This window comes from Leucopleurus acutus (assembly GCF_964270905.1).
Source record: "Leucopleurus acutus genome assembly, chromosome: 3".
Taxonomy (NCBI): Eukaryota; Metazoa; Chordata; class Mammalia; order Artiodactyla; family Delphinidae; genus Leucopleurus; species Leucopleurus acutus.
In genome coordinates, this window is record NC_139145.1 from 87,576,668 (window position 1) to 87,594,438 (window position 17,771).

The window sequence follows — 17,771 nt, forward strand, 5'->3', positions numbered from 1 at the left end:
AGTTGCTGTTGCTTGGAATTCAACAAATTCTGACAACAGACATTTCAAAAGTTCACGTACAATTATGCAGATAAATCTAAGTAATAAAGAAGTCTTCTGGGGTCCACGTGTTCATAATAAGAAAATAAGGCAACAATATTTGAGTACTGTATTCTAATTTGTTGATTTTTATTATAAGTTAAAAAATTATAACTAGTAAATTCAATGAAGTCCATATTTTATGTCACTTCTTTAAAAATATTGCTTTTTATATGAACTCTATTATTCCCAATTAATTACTTAGATTTTTTAGTGTAACTTCAAGAGTCAAGCTCTCCACACAAATATTTTCATGGAGACATTTAAACCATTTAAACCACCCATCTGTCCTCCTATTTGCACAGATTTTTAAGCTGCACACTACCCATCTGTCTTTCTAGCTGGTGTAGAAATGATGCATGAAATATACAACACTCAGCTCACTAAGATTTTATAATCCAAAATTACATTAGAAAAGTTAAGAACTTCCCAAATAATTTTTTTCTCTTTATCAGATACAGTGTATGACCAACAATCTGAAGAAGGCTATCATAGCCAAAATCTAATTATCAATAGCTTACCAGTGGTCATTAGCAAATTTAGAAAACAAATGCTTTTGAAAACATCTGAGGCAGAATCCATTACATTAAAATAATAATACATAATGCTAAAAGATTCTTTAAAAACAGCTTTGGGTCTAAAACTGAAAATGGGGTATGTCGTAGTCGGGCTCTTTTGTTGGTTTGTTTGTTGTCCTCTACGCTCATAGACACTCGTGCACTTGGTTGTAAGATGTACTTGGGCATGCACCCCATACTTCCTCCCTTGTAGACATGAACAAAAAGTTTCAAAAACATGCTCATCTGCCATGATTTGAAACGGGATTCTATTGTACTTTTTCTTGATTTGTTTTAAAATAAACATTTAGGGTTCCAAAGAGACTATGTAAGTAAATTCAAGAAATAGTAATACTGTGTGAAAACCAAAGTTACAACTAAAATTTTTTTTTTTTTGCGGTACGCGGGCCTCTCACTGCCGTGGCCTCTCCCGTTGCGGAGCACAGGCTCCGGACGCGCAGGCCCAGCGGCCATGGCTCACGGGCCCAGCCGTTCCGCGGCATGTGAGATCCTCCCGGACCGGGGCACGAACCCACGTGCCCTGCATCGGCAGGTGGACTCTCAACCACTGTGCCACCAGGGAAGCCCTAAATTTTTTTAAATTCCATTCACGTAAAATATATTGCAAAATACTACCCACCACCATTCCTGCCACACAGCTTTTTGGTTCAGAATATATCTCAGATCAATATTATACTTTCTTAACTTTTAAATAACTACACTTGAGCTTAAAATTAATGTGAAGTACACAGAGTGAATAAATTCTAATGACAGACACAGAGTCATACCTCTGTTGCTGTATGCTTTTTTTTTTTCCCAAATGATGAGAAGCACTGAAGCAGGAAATGGAGTTATTCTATGTGTCAATTAACAGGGAGAAAAACATTCAATTTTTCCTCCTCCACATAATGAAATTCACAAAGAGACTGAATTACAATTCTTTTCCACCACTTGTTGACAAACTCGTTTAATGTTTGTAGTAACAGAGTGTGTATACAGCGTCATGCCACAAACAATATTATGAAGCCAGCAAAACTCAATTATGTATGTTTGACATTTATAAGAGACAGGCTAGACTAGCCATTAAGCTAGTCTAGAAAGTCAAGTATTTTTTATTATAAACTTCTGAAGCATTTACCATTTGTTAAATATTATGGTGAAAAGTCTCTGGATAATAAATGAGAAGTGATTATTTTCCAAAAGTAAACTGCAAGTAGTCTCTGCTTTGATTTGGATAAATATTCTCCCACCTTAACATTTTTCCTTTCTTTCAAAACGCTCCTCCTCAACTATATAACGTTTACTTATTACTCTGAGTAAAAAGAAAATGAATGAGAATTCATCTTAACTTACAAGTTATTTGGCCTAAATGTCCGCATATGTTTTTTCACTTGGAAGCTAAAGTTCAAGTATGATATGTGGGAACAATGAATGAGCTACCTATTTTACTCAGTGATGTTCTGAGCCAATTTTCATCTCAGCTCCTCCTTTGTTTAGCTGTGCAACCCAAGCAGATCATTTAATCTAAATTTTAGCTTCTAATTTTTAATCCTGGGAGTTAAATCATGTGCCCTTCCCCATCCATTGGGTTGTGATGGAAATCAAATGGCAGAAAATTGTCACAATGCACAGTTAACAACAAAGGCTAAAGAAGACACAGAATTTGGAGAGCTGAGAAAACCTTTTTGATTATATGCTCCTATGAAGCATTAAAAAAATACAAGATGTGCATCCACAGTGTGCTAGCTTTAATAAATTTCCTAGTATAAAAAAATTTGATGTATCAATCAAGAAATATTTATTGAAATGCATTATGAGTTTTAAACTGTTCAAGGAACTAAAACAGTGATATTTTAAAATTCAATATAAAATACCTTTAAAAAGCAAGCTCTCTAGTTTGGAAATAACAAGCAAGGAAATATCATTTCCTTGCATATAGTGACTGCTAGATTCAATTGACCCACAGTCTTTTTAATAGCCTATAAATTGAATGATATACCATGGTCAAAGCTATATTCTCTCTCTTTTTTTCCCTTAATTATTTATTTATTTATTTGGCCACACGGCTTGAGGGATCTTAGTTCCCCGACCAGGGATCAAACCCACGCCCCTTGCAGTGGAAGCCGGGAGTCTTAACCACTAGACCGCCAGGGAAGTCCCAAAGCTATATTCTCTAACTGCAAAGCTGTGCATGGGGCGATTCTGAGTAGCTGGGCAGCAGCATAATTCTGAATCTCCCACGTATCACCTAAAAATATAATAAAGAACAAAAAGAAAAACAAAACCTGCACCCTCAGTATAATAGGCAGAGAATGTCCAAATTTAAAATTTTCAATGAGTAGAAAAATAAACATCAAATCTTTGCAAATGATCTCTCACCCTCCCACTGCAAGCATTCATGGACACCAAAGACTGTTCTGAAAAAAAAAAAGAAAAGAAAAATGCACTAAAGAGAGAAGAGAAGAGATAGCAGTATGCCTAAGACTCATCTAAAACCACCATAAGAATAAGAAGGTCCACCCTACATGTGAAAGTACTGAAAACGTGTAATGGTAGGTCACCGAACTGACTACAAGGAAGGGACGTAAAAGTGCATATGGAAGATAAAGGAGGCAGTCTTAGAAAGGTAATACTTCAGGCAGAAATGGTTAAAACGAAGGGACTTTGATAAAGGGAAAAAGAAAAAATCCTGCAGAAAAAGAAAATAAAGAAAAATAAAAGGACACAAATCTTTGTCAAGAACATGAAAAGAATGAGATTCTACCCTACTTGGCAAGTTAAAAAGTTAGGCTGCCTCAATTTCATGGATGTGGCCAAAAGAGACAAGACTCTTGGGACAGAGACAAAGGACGTTTATTTCTCACAGCAGTATGAGTAGCTAAAGTATCGTCATTTGTGGACAAAAGACCATAAAGTCAAACAACGACCAACAAATTCACAGAAAATGTATGTACCATGTATAACAGATAAAGGGCTATTCACCGTAATATACCTTTTAAATCCTTAAAATTTTAAGGAAAAAAAAGACCAAACTTCAATTTTTTTAAATGGGCAAAAGAACTCGCTAAAAAATAAATACTTTAAAATGGCCTTTAAACGTATAAAGAGGTGGTCAACCTCAATCCCTCACTCATAATAAAAGAAATGCAAATCAAAATTATGTACCAAATTGGCAAACACTGTTTTGGCAAGGATGTGGGGAAACTGATACTCATACATATCTAGTGGGAATGTAAATCGGTATAATTTTTATAGAAGGAAATTTGGCAATATCTAACAAAACTACAAACACATTTATATTTTGACTCTGCATTCACACTTCTAGAAATTTATGCTTAAGATATTCTTTCAACAATTAAAAAAAAAACCTTACACACAAGCTTATTCATGGTAGTAGTGTAAATAACTGAAAAAACTACAAATAAACTATATGTCCATACATAGGAAAGTGGTTGAATAACTTATAATGAAGTGCTATGCAGCAATTAAAAAGAACAACAAAGAAATCTACAAACTGAAATACTGAGATCTTTCAGGATACAATGTCAGGTAGAAAATCAAAATAAAAAACATATCATAATATTGTAGTTTTTGTATAAGAAATAAAGAGATATAGTTAAAGAAGATATAGTTCTCTAAATATCTACTTTTGTACAGTTCTGACTTTTGAAACCATTAATGTCTAACCATTAACAAAATAAACAAAATCAACAAGGGTAAGAGCAGAAAAACAACCTAAAATGGGACACAATAGAAACAAATGAACCAAACTGTATTTCCCAGTGAGTAATGTAACCACACTGAAAGGAGTGGGGAAGGAAAGCATTAATCCAAGTAACCTTGGAAACAGTATTTGACTACAGAGGAAGACTAAAGACAAAAAGAGGTCTAAACAAATACTGAACTGTAGTCAGTAGGTTTCTTTTTTCAGAGGCATAAATTAGCAATTCTGAAATTATCTTCTGTTATTTTAGGATTGAACAAGTAAGTAGATTGTGAATAATAGTAGCCAGGTGTCTCACTGTCAGAGAAGGAAATTACAAATACATAAATAGGAAAAGACAGAATGAACTATTTGGTGTTCAACTGGAATTGGAAATATCAATGTGAATACTTCAGTTTTACTATAGATAGAGCAATAGGTATAGAAATAGGCACAGATGTATTTGTGTGTGTGTGTGTGTGTGTGTGTGTGTGTGCACGTACATTTGTTTATTTCTTATCTATATCCATTGAAAGGACCTAAAACAAAGACATCCCAGTAGCAATGAGCACACCCAGTGCCCAAATATTGGTTTCTAAATACTATTTTCTACTAAATGGAACTATAGCTCCTTAGGGAAATGAAGCAAGACCTAGAGCAGAAAGGGTATAAGATGAGCCAGAAAATAAGTGCTCAATAAATAACAGGAACATGTCAAAAGGACAGAAGAACCAGTTTTTGTTTCTCTCTCATGTACAGAAAAAGAAAAGGATAAAGTAAATGTGCTAAAATATTAATATTTAGAGAATATGGGTGAAATATATATGGAAATTCTTTGCAGTATTCTTTCAAAATTTCCATTGGTCTGAAATAATGTCAAAATAAAAAGTTAAAAATGGAAAGTTGTAAAAATTGATTAAAGCTCAGAAGTACCTGAATATTCACTAAATTAAAAAATTCAGTTATTTAGCCTAGAGATTAAAAGTCTCAGTGATAGAAAAAAATTTAGTTTTAATATGTATGTTTCAAAGCAGGTATGCTTACACTATAGGTAATATTAATAGATAAAAACAGCCAGAATTTAAAAAAAAAAAAAAACTATCATTCTGCTTCATAAGACTAGTTAAGTGTGTGGGAGAACAACATTTACAGCAAATTAAGGGAATTCATCCTTTAAATCTTTATCCAGATTCCATGACGTCCTAAGTTCTGTGAGAGACACATATTCATAGCCTCTTCCTTAAAAATGCTTGACAAGAAAATTAAGATGGAGGTTCACAAAACAGTCATCATAATGTTAGGATATAATTGTAGAAGAGGGAGTGTAGAGATCACCATCTATTTAGTATGGATAACCAACTAGTCACGATCTAAAACTCCTAATAATGTGCTATAATATACAAGGTTATCTAATAAGTTGATGAATATTCTTAATGAAATGGTTTAAAAGCCACAGGTTACGAGTAGAATATATCTAGAAGAAACTTCATATTGGTTTCCTGGTGGAAAAAAAAAAACTGGGTAATACGTGGGAGAAAAAGTTTTCACTGTCTACTTACTGATATGTACCATGTGATTTTGAATTTGGAACCATATAAGTATGAAGAGGGAGCCCATGAACCCCACTAAGGGGGGAAAAATGGAATCTCAAGGGAAATTCCACAAGCTCTCACCAGTCTATCTAACCTCTTATCTGAATAAGGCTGTAGCCTCTCTTGCACTATTTCAATGAATAAACTGCCCTTGCTCTTAGCTAAGACCAATCCATTCCCTTGTGTACTAAATCCATTCTCTAGTCCTATACAACAAGGACATTGCTCCAGCAATTCTTCCTTCATTCTGCTGCCTCATCAACTTTTCCTTCTTCATGGGAACATTTTTGTCAGCAAACAAGCTATAATAGCTCCTAATCTTTAAAAAAAATTCCCCCTTGACTCTACTTCTTTTACTTAACTCCCTATCTCTCTCTTTCCCTTTACTGCAAAATTTCTAAGATTTGTGTATACTAGTTATCTCCAGTTTTTTTCTTCTCATTCTTTCTTAAACCCATCCCATTTAGGTGTTTCCTTCTATTGTTCCACTGAAACTGTTCTTGTCAAAGTCACCAATAACGCACGTTTTGCTAAATCCAAACTTTAGTCCTCATCTTTTGTCTTAGCAGCATGCAACTGCAAATCACGTGATCACTTGTTCTTCCTTGAAATCCCTTCACCCCATCTGGCTTCCAGAATAATAATATTCTTTTGGTTTTCCTTTTATCTTAGTCTTCTTTACAATGTCCTCCGCATTTCTGTGACTTCTTAATGTTAGGCTCAGACTTAGGACTCTTTTCTATCTTAATTAACACCCTTTGTAATATCATCAAATCTCATGGCTTTAAATATCAATTAACAATCTGATTGATAGTTCAACCCCAGCAGTCTCGCTGGAACTCCAAAATTAGAGATCCAAGTGCAAATCTGACATCTCCACTTAGATGTCTAATAAGAATCTCAAAACCAAACGCCTGATCTTCACCTCCAAATCTGCTCCTCCTCTATTTTTCTCCATCTCAGTAACAACAATGCCATCCTTCCCATTGCTCAGGCCAAAAATATTGGAATCATTCTTGACTTCTTTCTCTCACACTCTACACCTAATTCATCAGCAAATCCTTAAGCTCTACTTTCAGTATATAATAAATCCTCAGTATCCATGGATTCCATATTTCCATGAATTCAGACCTACTGCCTAAAATTTCTTTTTAATCCTAAAATTGATACACACATTGCTTTTCAGGTCAATCATGGACATGCACACATGCAGAGCAGCAAAGGAGTCACCTGATACACACATTCTCAACTGAGGTTGAAAAGCTGTGCTCGGCCTTTTTGTTTCAGCTCTTCTACTGTAAACTCGTTTTTGTAGTCTATTTAGTTCCACACTTTTTGCATTTTTGTGCTTTTCGATGGTAACTTTGCTTTTAAAATGACCCCCAAGCAGAGTGCTGAAGTGCTGCCTAGTATTCTTATGCTCAAGGAGGCTGTGATGTCCCTGATAGAGCAAATATGTGTTAGATAGCGTTGTTTAGTCGTGAGTTATAGTACTGCTAGCTGTGAGTTCAGTGTTAATGAGTCAACAATATATATTAAAGAAGGTGTCTTTAAACAGAAACACACAAAAAACAAACTGATGTATTGATCAACTGTCGAAAATGTTGTGAACCTGCTTAAAGGGATCTAATCCCTTATGTTATGCTCACCAGGGGCAATGATTCAGTAATCAGCTAATGCTAATTTAGTATTCACAGTGACTTTTTAGAATATAACTACCATAAATAACAAGAATCAATTGTACGTGTATCCAGAATTTGCCCGCTTCTCACCACCTCTGCTGCTACCACCCAGGTCCAAGCCAGCATGAATCCTTGCCTGTATTACTCCAATAGCCTAGAAGTAATCTTACTTACATCCTTCCCCAACCACTCATATGATTCTCAACAAAGCTACCAGAATTATCCTGTTAAAATGTAAGTTCATGTCATTCCTTTGCTCAAACCCTCCAATGGTTTTCCACCTTACTCAGAGTAAAAGTCCAAGGGTTTTAAAAGAACCAGCAAGATCCGGGGTAAGCTGTGCCTCCCGTACCACCCACCATCATTCTTCCTCTCTGACCTCATCTCATAGCTCCACAACTTTCCTTTATCAACCCCTCAGTTCCAGCCACACAGGTGTCTATACCACTCCTCAAATATGCCACACATGATCCCATCTCAATGACTTTGCTTTGGCTTTTCCCTCTACCTGGAGTACTCTTTGCCCCAGGTAATCACATGCTTCACTCCCTCACTTGTTTCACTCTTCATTTAAATGTCTTTCTCCATGACAACTAACCTGATCATCCGCTCAACATCCTATCTACCTACCGTGTTTTCTCCACTTTACCTTTTACCACCTAACATACTATATGTTTCATTTATTTATTTTACTAATTAGCTATCTTCTGTTCTAAAATGTAAGCTCAAGGAGGCAGGGATTTCCATGTGTTCTGTTATCTACAAGATCAATTATGCAAATAACAGTGCCTGGCACATAACAAGAAAATGCACAAATTAATATAGTTCTTACTTTAAAAAAATAAATTTAAACTTAAATAATTTTTTTAAAATTAGAAGTTATAGAAAGATTACAATTTTACCTTCTGCATCTGTTTATATCATCTTTCTAGTAATCAAGTCCAAAACTAATATTGTTAAGGAGCTCACCTATAAAATATAGAGGAAAATCAGCAAAAGGACATAACTTCTCTTAATCTTGTTGTATATGAAACTTAGCTTTGTTTACTTAATAAAACTAAGCAAAATAGGGACAAACCATATTATTGAACTTTCATATTATTTTTAGGACGTTATCTGCAGAATATAAATTAATCATGTAGCATATTCCATCCCACATAACATCTCAGCATCTGATGCAAATATTACAGCTGTCACTCTCATTTCTGCAGCTTTAACCCAATGTAAATTAGACTGATAACTAAGAGCGCCATTACTCTTTATGACCTTGTAAAGGTCCTATCATATTAAGCTCCATGCAGTGAAAAGCATTCATGCCATAAATTAGCTGCTGAAAGATCATGTATTAATAAGTAGGTCCAAAAAAGACAAATCCTCCCACTTTCAGGTCATTTCAACAAAACTGATAACCAATAAACATAGCCTGAACTCTACTTTGGTCTTTAGTAGGTCATGTATCCAAAATGTATTTCTTTCATATGCTGAACTGAGAGGTGAATTTGAATTTCGGAGTACTTTTCTAGAGGACCTCCATGCATCATCCATACATGATTCTGATTTTTTAAAATCTCCAAGATTTGGTGATTATCAAATAAGAAAGCCAGTTGCCATTCTTAGTGGACTCAAAATAAGGAAATCAACTAAAAGAGCCTTTTCCAAGTTTTATTCATTTTTTAAATTTAGATTTCTTTAAACATAAATTTAACCATCTGTCTCAAGTCTGGACTCATTTCAAACTGGTTTTCATATTAAAGTACTCTAAAGAGAAAACTCAATGGATCCAATCAATTTTAATTGGCTATAAAATATCACAGAACTATTCATAATACGTGAAGAGGCAATTTAAGAAAATCTACTTCCCAATTAGAGAAAAATTTACTTTTGAATGAGTCTTCCAACTAATTCCCCACAGTTCTAGCAGTAGGTACCCTCTTACTATGTCTGCTTAGGGTAAGTGAGGGCGTGTAAATAATCAGGGATATTACCAATCCTTTAGCATTCTTCTTTGTTTCTCATAGAGAAAAAAGAATTTGAAAAGGAGTTTGTTTCCCTGCTCCTGTTATAAAAGGGGTGAAGAGAGCTCCTTTCAAACTTCTTTAGCCTGACTGGTACGGGCATGTACAATGGGGAAGAGCTCATCCTATCTTGTTTCTTTCCTGAATATGATGTGCAATAAAGCAGAAGCATTCAAACTTCTACCCATGTAAGAGAAGCCACACAAATGTCTTTGTGGGTATTTTGAGGCTTGGTAAATGTAAAACCATAGTTTTATGGTTCCCTGGTGGCACAGTGGTTGAGAGTCCACCTGCCGATGCAGGGGACATGGGTTCGTGCCCCGGTCTGGGAAGATCCCACACGCTGCGGAGCGGCTAGGCCTGTGAGCCATGGCCACTGAGCCTACGCGTCCGGAGCCTGTGCTCCGCAACGGGAAAGGCCACAACAGTGAGAGGCCCGTGTACCGCAAAAAAATAAAAACAAAAAAATAAAACCATAGTGTAATTCTAGCCATCAGAATACATAGCTGAGGAGCAATTGTTTTGACCATCTTTTCTAATATTTCAATATATCTTCAAGGAAACTAAAAAACTTCAAACCAAAATCATATTTAAATTCACTTAATTCAATACCACCTGGTTCAATATGCTATTCCTTATTTTTTACAAAATTAGGATACACTTACTCTTAAAAAATACTTTTTAACTTTAGAAAAAGGTACTACATGGTAATATGAAGAAGGATGTGCATATAAGTATATAGGTAAACCTGATGTATATTTTCTACAACATAAACAAGTGGGGATTGACCAGAGAGCAGAAGCAAAAAGAACTACAATCCTGCAGCCTGTGGAATGAAAACCACATTCACAGAAAGACAGATTAAACTAAAAACGCAGAGGACTATGTACCAGATTAAGGAACAAGATAAAACACCAGAAAAACAACTAAATGAATGGACATAGGCAACCTTCCAGAAAAATAATTCAGAATAATGATAGTGAAAATGATCCAGGACCTCGGAAAAAGAATGGAGGAAAAGATCGAGATGATGCAAGAAATGTTTAACAAAGACATAGAAGAATTAAAGAATAAACAAACATAGATGAACAATATAATAACTGAAATGAAAAATACACAGAAGGAATCAATAGCAGAAAAACTGAGGCAGAAGAAAGGATAAGTGACGTGGAAGACAAAATGGTGGAATTCACTGCCATCAAACAAAATAAAGAAAAAAGAATGAAAAGAAATGAAGACAGCCTAAGACACCTGTTGGACAACATTAAATGCAGCACTTGAGATCTCGGGACACATATAGACTGAAAGTGAGGGGATGGAAAAAGATACTCCATGCAAATAGAAATCAAAAGAAAGCTGTAGTAGCAATAAACATATTAGATAAAATAGACTTTAAAATAAACAATGTTAAAAGAGACAAGGAAGGACACTACACAATGATCAAGGGATAAACCCAAGAAGAACATATAAGAATTATAAATAATTATGCACCTAACATAGGAGCACCACAATACATAAGGCAACTGCTAACAGCTATAAAAGAGGAAATCAACAGTAACACAATAATAATTGGGGAATTAAGCACTGCACTTACACCAATGGACAGATCATCCAGACAGAAAATTAATAAGGAAACACAAGATTTAAATGACACAATAGACCACATAGATTTATATAGGACATTTATAGGACATTCCATCTGAAAACTGCAGATTACACTTTCTTTTCAAGTGCACACAGAACATTCTAAATGACAGATCACGCCTTGGGTCACAAATCAAGCCTTGATAAACTCAAAAAAAATGAAATCATATCAAGCATCTTTTCCGACCATAATGCTATGAGATTAGAAATCAATTACAGGGAAAAAAATATAAAAAACACAAACACATATAGGCTAAACAATATGATACTAAATAAGCAAGAGATCACTGAAAAATCAAAGAGGAAATCAAAAAACACCTAGAGACAAATGACAATGAAAACACGACGATCCAACACCTATGGGATGCAGCAAAAGCAGTTCTAAGAGGGAAGTTCATAGCAATACAATCCGACCTCAAGAAACAAGAAAAATCTTAAATAAACAATCTAACCATACACTTAAAGGAACTAGAGAAAGAAGAACAAACAAAACCCAAACGTTGTAGAAGGAAAGAAATCAAAAAGATCAGAGCAGAAATAAGTGAAATAGAAACAAAGAATACAATAGCAAAGATCAATAATACTAAAAGCTGGCTCTTTGAGAAGATAAACACAGTTGATAAACCTTTAGCCACACTCATCAAGAGGGAGAGGACTCAAATCAATAAAATTAGAAATGAAAAAGGAAAAGTTACAATGGACACTGAAGAAATACAAAGCATCATAAGAGACTACTACAAGCAACTCTAAGCCAATAAAATGGACAACCTGGAAGAAATGGACAAATTCTTAGAAAGGTATAACCTTCCAAGACTGAACCAGGTAGAAATAGAAAATATCAACAGATCAATCACAAGCACTGAAATTGAAACTGTGATTAAAAATCTTCCAACAAACAAAAGTCCAAGACCAGATGGCTTCAGAGGTGAATTCTACCAAACATTTAAAGAAGAGCTAACACCCATTCTTCTCAAACTCTTCCAAAACTTTGCAGAGGAAGGAACACTCCCAAACTCATTCTATGAGGCCACCATCACCCTGATTCCAAAATCAGACAAAGATACTGCAAAAAAAGAAAATTACAGACCAATAGCACAGAAGAATATAGATGCAAAAATCCTCAACAAAATGCCAGCAAGCAGAATCCAGCAACACATTAAAAGGATCATACACCATGATCAAGGGAGATTTATCCCAGGGATGCAAGGATTTTCAGTATACACAAATCAATCAATGTGATACACCATATTGAAAACTTGAAGAAAAAAAATCATATGATCATCTCAATAGATGCAGAAAAAGCTTTTGACAAAATTCAACACCCATTTATGATAAAAACTTTCCAGAAAATGGGCATAGAGGGAACCTACCTCAACATAATAAGGGCCATATAAGACAAACCCACAGCCAACATCATTCTCAATAGTGAAAAACTGAAACCATTTCCACTAAGAACAGGAACAAGACAAGGTTTCCCACTCTCACCACTATTATTCAACATAGTTTTGGAAATTTTAGCCACAGCAATCAGAGTAGAAAAAGAAATAAAAGGAATATAAATTGGAAAAGAAGAAGTAAAATTGTCACTGCTTGCAGATGACATGATGCTATACATAGAAAATCCTAAAGGTGCTACCAGAAAACTACTAGAGCTAATCAATGAATTTGGTAAAGTAGCCAGATACCAAATTAATGCACAGAAATCTCTTGCATTCCTATACACTGATGATGAAAAATCTGAAAGAGAAATTAAGGAAACAATCCCATTCACCATTGTAACAAAAAGAATAAAATACCTAGGAGTAAACCTACCTAAGGACGTAAAAGACCTGTAGTCACAAAACTAGAAGACACTGATGAAAGAAGTCAAAGGTGACACAAACAGATGGAGAGATATACCATGTTCTCGGATTGGAAGAATCAACATTGTGAAAATAACTATACTTCCCAAAGCAATCTACAGATTCAATTCAATCCCTATCAAATTACCAGTGGCAAGTTTACAGAACTAGAACAAAAATCTTAAAATCAGTATGGAGACACAAAAGACCTCGAATAGCCAAAGCAATCTTGAGGGAAAAAAATGGAGCTGGAGAAATCAGACTCCCTGACTTCAGACTATACTACAAAGCTATGGTAATCAAGACAATATGGTACTGGAACAAAAACAGAAATACAGATCAATGGACCAGGATATAAAGCCCAGAGATAAACCCATGCACCTATGGTCCACTAATTTATGACAAAGGAGGCAAGGATATACAATGGAGAAAAGACAGCCTGTTCAATAAGTGGTGCTGGGAAAACTGGACAGCTACATGTAAAAGAATGAAATTAGAACACTCACTAACACCATACACAAAAATAAACTCAAAATGGATTCGAGACCTAAATGTAAGACTGGACACTATAAAACTCTTAGAGGAAAACATAGGAAGAACACTCTTTGACATAAATCACAGCAAGATCTTTTTTGATCCACCTCCTACAGTAATGGAAATAAAAACAAAAATAAACAAATAGGAACCTAATGGAACTTCTAAGCTTTTGCAGAGCAAACTATAAACAAGACGAAAAGACAACCTTCAGAATAGGAGAAAATATTTGCAAACAAATCAACGGACAAAGGAGTAATCTCCAAAATATACAAGCAGCTCATGCAGCTCAATATTAAAAAAACAAACAACCCAATCAAAAAATGAGCAGAAGACCTAAATAGACATTTCTCCAAAGACATACAGATAGCCAAGAGGCACATGAGAAGCTGCTCAACATCACTATTAGAGAAATACAAATCAAAACTACAATGAGGTATCATCTCACACCAGTTAGAATGGGCATCATTAGAAAATCCACAAACAACAAATGTTAGAGAGGGTGTGGAGAAAAGGGAGCCCTCTTGCACTGTTGGTGGGAATGTAAATTGGTACAGCCACTATGGAGAACAGTATGGAGGTTCCTTTAAAAACTAAAAACAGAATTATCATATGAGCCAGCAATCCCACTAGTGGGCATATGCCCAGAGAAAACCATAATTCAAAAAGACACATGCACCTCAATGTTCATTGCAGCACTATATACAATAGCCAGATCACGGAAGCAACCTAAACGCTCATCGACAGATGAATGGATAAAGAAGACATGGTACGTATATACAATGGAATATTCCTCAGCCATAAAAAGGAACAAAATTGCGTTATTTGTAGAGACGTGGATGGACCTAGAGACTGTCATACAGAGTGAAGTATTTCAGAATGAAAAAAACAAATATCGTATATTAATGCAAATATGTGGAATCTAGAAAAATCGTACAGGTGAACTGGTTTGCAAGGTAGAACCAGAGACACCGATGTAGAGAACAAACGTATGGACACCAAGCGGGGGGAAGTCGGGGGGGGGAATGAACTGGGGGGGAAAAAAAGTGGAGATTACAGAGAACCAAAAAGAAATCTGGGAGTGAATAAACTCATAACAACTTTCAGAACAAATGAAGAAAGACGATGAAGTCCACTAAGACTGTAAAACTTAGGTTAATGTGTTAAGTAGACACATGGAAGATTTAAGAAAAGACCCACATCATAATTATCCAGGCAAAATCTATAATGTCTAAGATGAAAAATATACTACATGAGATTAAAGGCAGATTAGACACTGCAGAAAACAAGATTAGTAAAAGTGTAGATACAATCATAGAAACTAACCAAAATGAAACAGAAAGCTAAAAAGACAAGGGGAAAAAATAAACAGACCATCAGTTGGCTGTGAGGCAAAGACAAACAGCCTAATATACATGTAACTGGAGTCTCCAAAGGACAGCAGAAAGAGAGACGTAGACAGAAAATATACATGAAGAAATAACGGCTGAAAGTTTTCCAAATTTGATGAAAATTATAAACTCTCAGACATAAGAAGCTCAAAAACCACAAACACAAGGAGAAAAAAAACTTACAGGAACGCACATCATAATCAAATTGCTCAAAATCAACAATAAAAAGGAAATCCTAAAAGCTGCCAAAGGGATATAAAACATGCAGAGCAACAAAGAAAAGTATTAGAACAGATTTCTCCTTGACATGGCCAAAGGGCAACATCTTTAAAGACCCAACAGGGAAAAAAATACCTGCTAAAAGAAAATTCTACATTCTACAAAAATATATTTCAAAATCAAAGGTGAAATTAAAACTTTTTCAGATGTACAAAAGCTGAAAGAACTTACTACATGTAGACTTACATTACAAGAAATGTTAAAGTAAGTCATTCAGGCAAAAGTAAAATGATACCAGATGGAATAAAGAATGCTAGGAAAGATAACTACATGGATAAACATATAAGATGTTTTATTATAATTTTAAAGATACTTGACTAAACAACAATATTAACAATATAGTACAAAGTTAAAAACATATGCAAAAGTAAAATATATCACAACAATAGCACAAATATAGGAAGACTATACCAGTGTAAGGTTTCCTTATTATACACAAGGTGATATAACATCACTTGAAGGTATACTACGGTAAATCAAAGATAAAATAACAAAAGAAAAAGTTACAGTTAATAAGACTAATAAAGGAGAATAAACAAAAGAAAAAACAATAAACAAAAGAAAAAGTTACAGCTAATAAAGGAGATAAATGGGAATCTTAATAAAGTTTTTTCAATTATTCCAAAAGGAGGCAGAAAAAAGGAAAAGGAGAATAAAGGACTGATGAAACAAAGAGAAAAAAAAACTGCAAGATGACAGATTTAAACCTAACATTCTCAAAATAAATCACATTATAGTCTAACTATCCCAGTTAAAATGTAAAGATTATCAAGATAAAAAAGCAAGACCTAATTATATGCTGCTTATAAGAAATGCACTTCAACTATATAAAGACTAAAAAATGTTGAAGTAAAAGGATTATAAAAAGATATATCATGTAAACACTAATCGAAGTATCTAATATTAATATCAGATAGAACAGATAACACAGCAAAGAATACTACCAGGGATAATAAAGGTCATTTCATATGACAAAAGGGTCAGGGCATCAAGAGGATACAACAATCATGACTACTTTTACACCCAATAACTAGAGTTTCAAAATACATTAAGCAAAAAACTGACAAAAATATGAGAAGAAATAGACAAATCTACAATTACAGTGGGAGATTTCAATTGCCCCCTCTCAACAACTGATGGAACAAGTAGACAGAAAATCAGTAACAACCTAAAAACTTTTAATAACACTATTAACCAACTGGCCCAAGATAGCAATATAGACCACTGCAACCAACAACAGCAGAATACATATTCTTATCAAGTGCACATGAAGCATTTACCAAGGTAAACCATACTATGGGCCATATAACATGCATTCATAAATGTAAAAGGAATAAAGTCACAAAAAGAATATTCTCAGACTAAATGAAATTAAATTATAAATGAAAAATAGACTTTTTTAATGTCAAATCTTTAGGAAACCAAATACATTTCTAAATAACCTATGTATCAAAGAAAACAAAAAGCTAAAAGGAAATACTTTAAGTATTTTGAACTGAAGAAAAATGAAGACACAATACATACAAATGTATGGAATATTGCTAAAACAGTCCTTAGGGAAATTCATAGCACTAATGCCTACATAAGAAAAGAAGATAGTTCTCAAATCAATGATCTTAGTTAGCTTCCAGATTAAAAAAAAGAAAAAATAGAAAAACTGGTGCAAACTAAGCCTAAAGCAAGCAGAAGAAACAAAAAAACAAAGATTAGAGCATAAGTCAATTAAATAGAAAGCAGAAAAATAGAAAATAAAGCCTAAAGCCAATCTTTGAGAAGATTAATAAAATTGATAAACCTCTAGCCAAAATGATTAGGGATAAAAGAGAAGACACAAAGTACCAATAACAAAAATGAGAAAGAACATATCACCACAGATGCTACAAATATAAAAAGGTGGATAAGGAAGTATTCTGAACACCTTAGTACCAATAAATTAAACAAATGAAATGGACAATTCCTTGAAAGATACAACCTACTAAAACTCAAAGAAAAAGATAAACTGAATAGCCTATATCAATTAAAGAAATTGAAGTTATAGTTTAAAAATCTTAGCAAAAGAGAAAAAAATAAAGCAAGCAGACGCAGATGGCTTCACAAGTGAATTCTGCCAATATTTAAGAAATATTATAAATTGAACACAAACATTACTAAGAGGGGGCAATCATAGAGAGGACAGTATTATCCTTATACAAAAATGAGACAAAGATATTAAAAGAAACAGACATATCTGAAAATCCATAAAAACTTAGCCAACCATATCAAACAACATAAAAAATAATAATACATCATAACCAAGAGGAGTTTATTCCAGGAATGTGAAGATGGTATAGTATTTTTAAAATGTGAAAATCAATCAAAATAATTCACCATATCAAGGTAAAAGAAGAAAAAAACTATCCATCTCCACAGATATGGCAAAAGCATTTGACAAAATCTAACATCCATTCTTAAGCAG

At 34.3% G+C, this 17,771-nt stretch overlaps 1 protein-coding gene across 4 annotated transcripts in view; it reads right to left on the bottom strand.

Annotated features, from left to right (window-relative positions):
• FER (FER tyrosine kinase) overlaps positions 1 to 17,771 on the bottom strand; it is a 470,748-nt gene that overhangs the window by 347,224 nt on the left and 105,753 nt on the right. Inside the window, exon 1 of one of the 4 annotated variants that reach the window (XM_082836312.1) lies at positions 8,515 to 8,549. The exons of 2 other annotated variants lie outside the window; for them this stretch is intronic. Coding sequence is in view for 1 of the 2 variants with exons in the window: in XM_082836313.1 (XP_082692439.1) it covers positions 8,541 to 8,581 (41 nt within the window). In the remaining variant the exon portion in view is untranslated. Of the gene's footprint in view, positions 1 to 8,514; positions 8,582 to 17,771 lie in introns of those variants that run through there. One more of the 4 variants, XM_082836313.1, reaches the window with a different exon arrangement.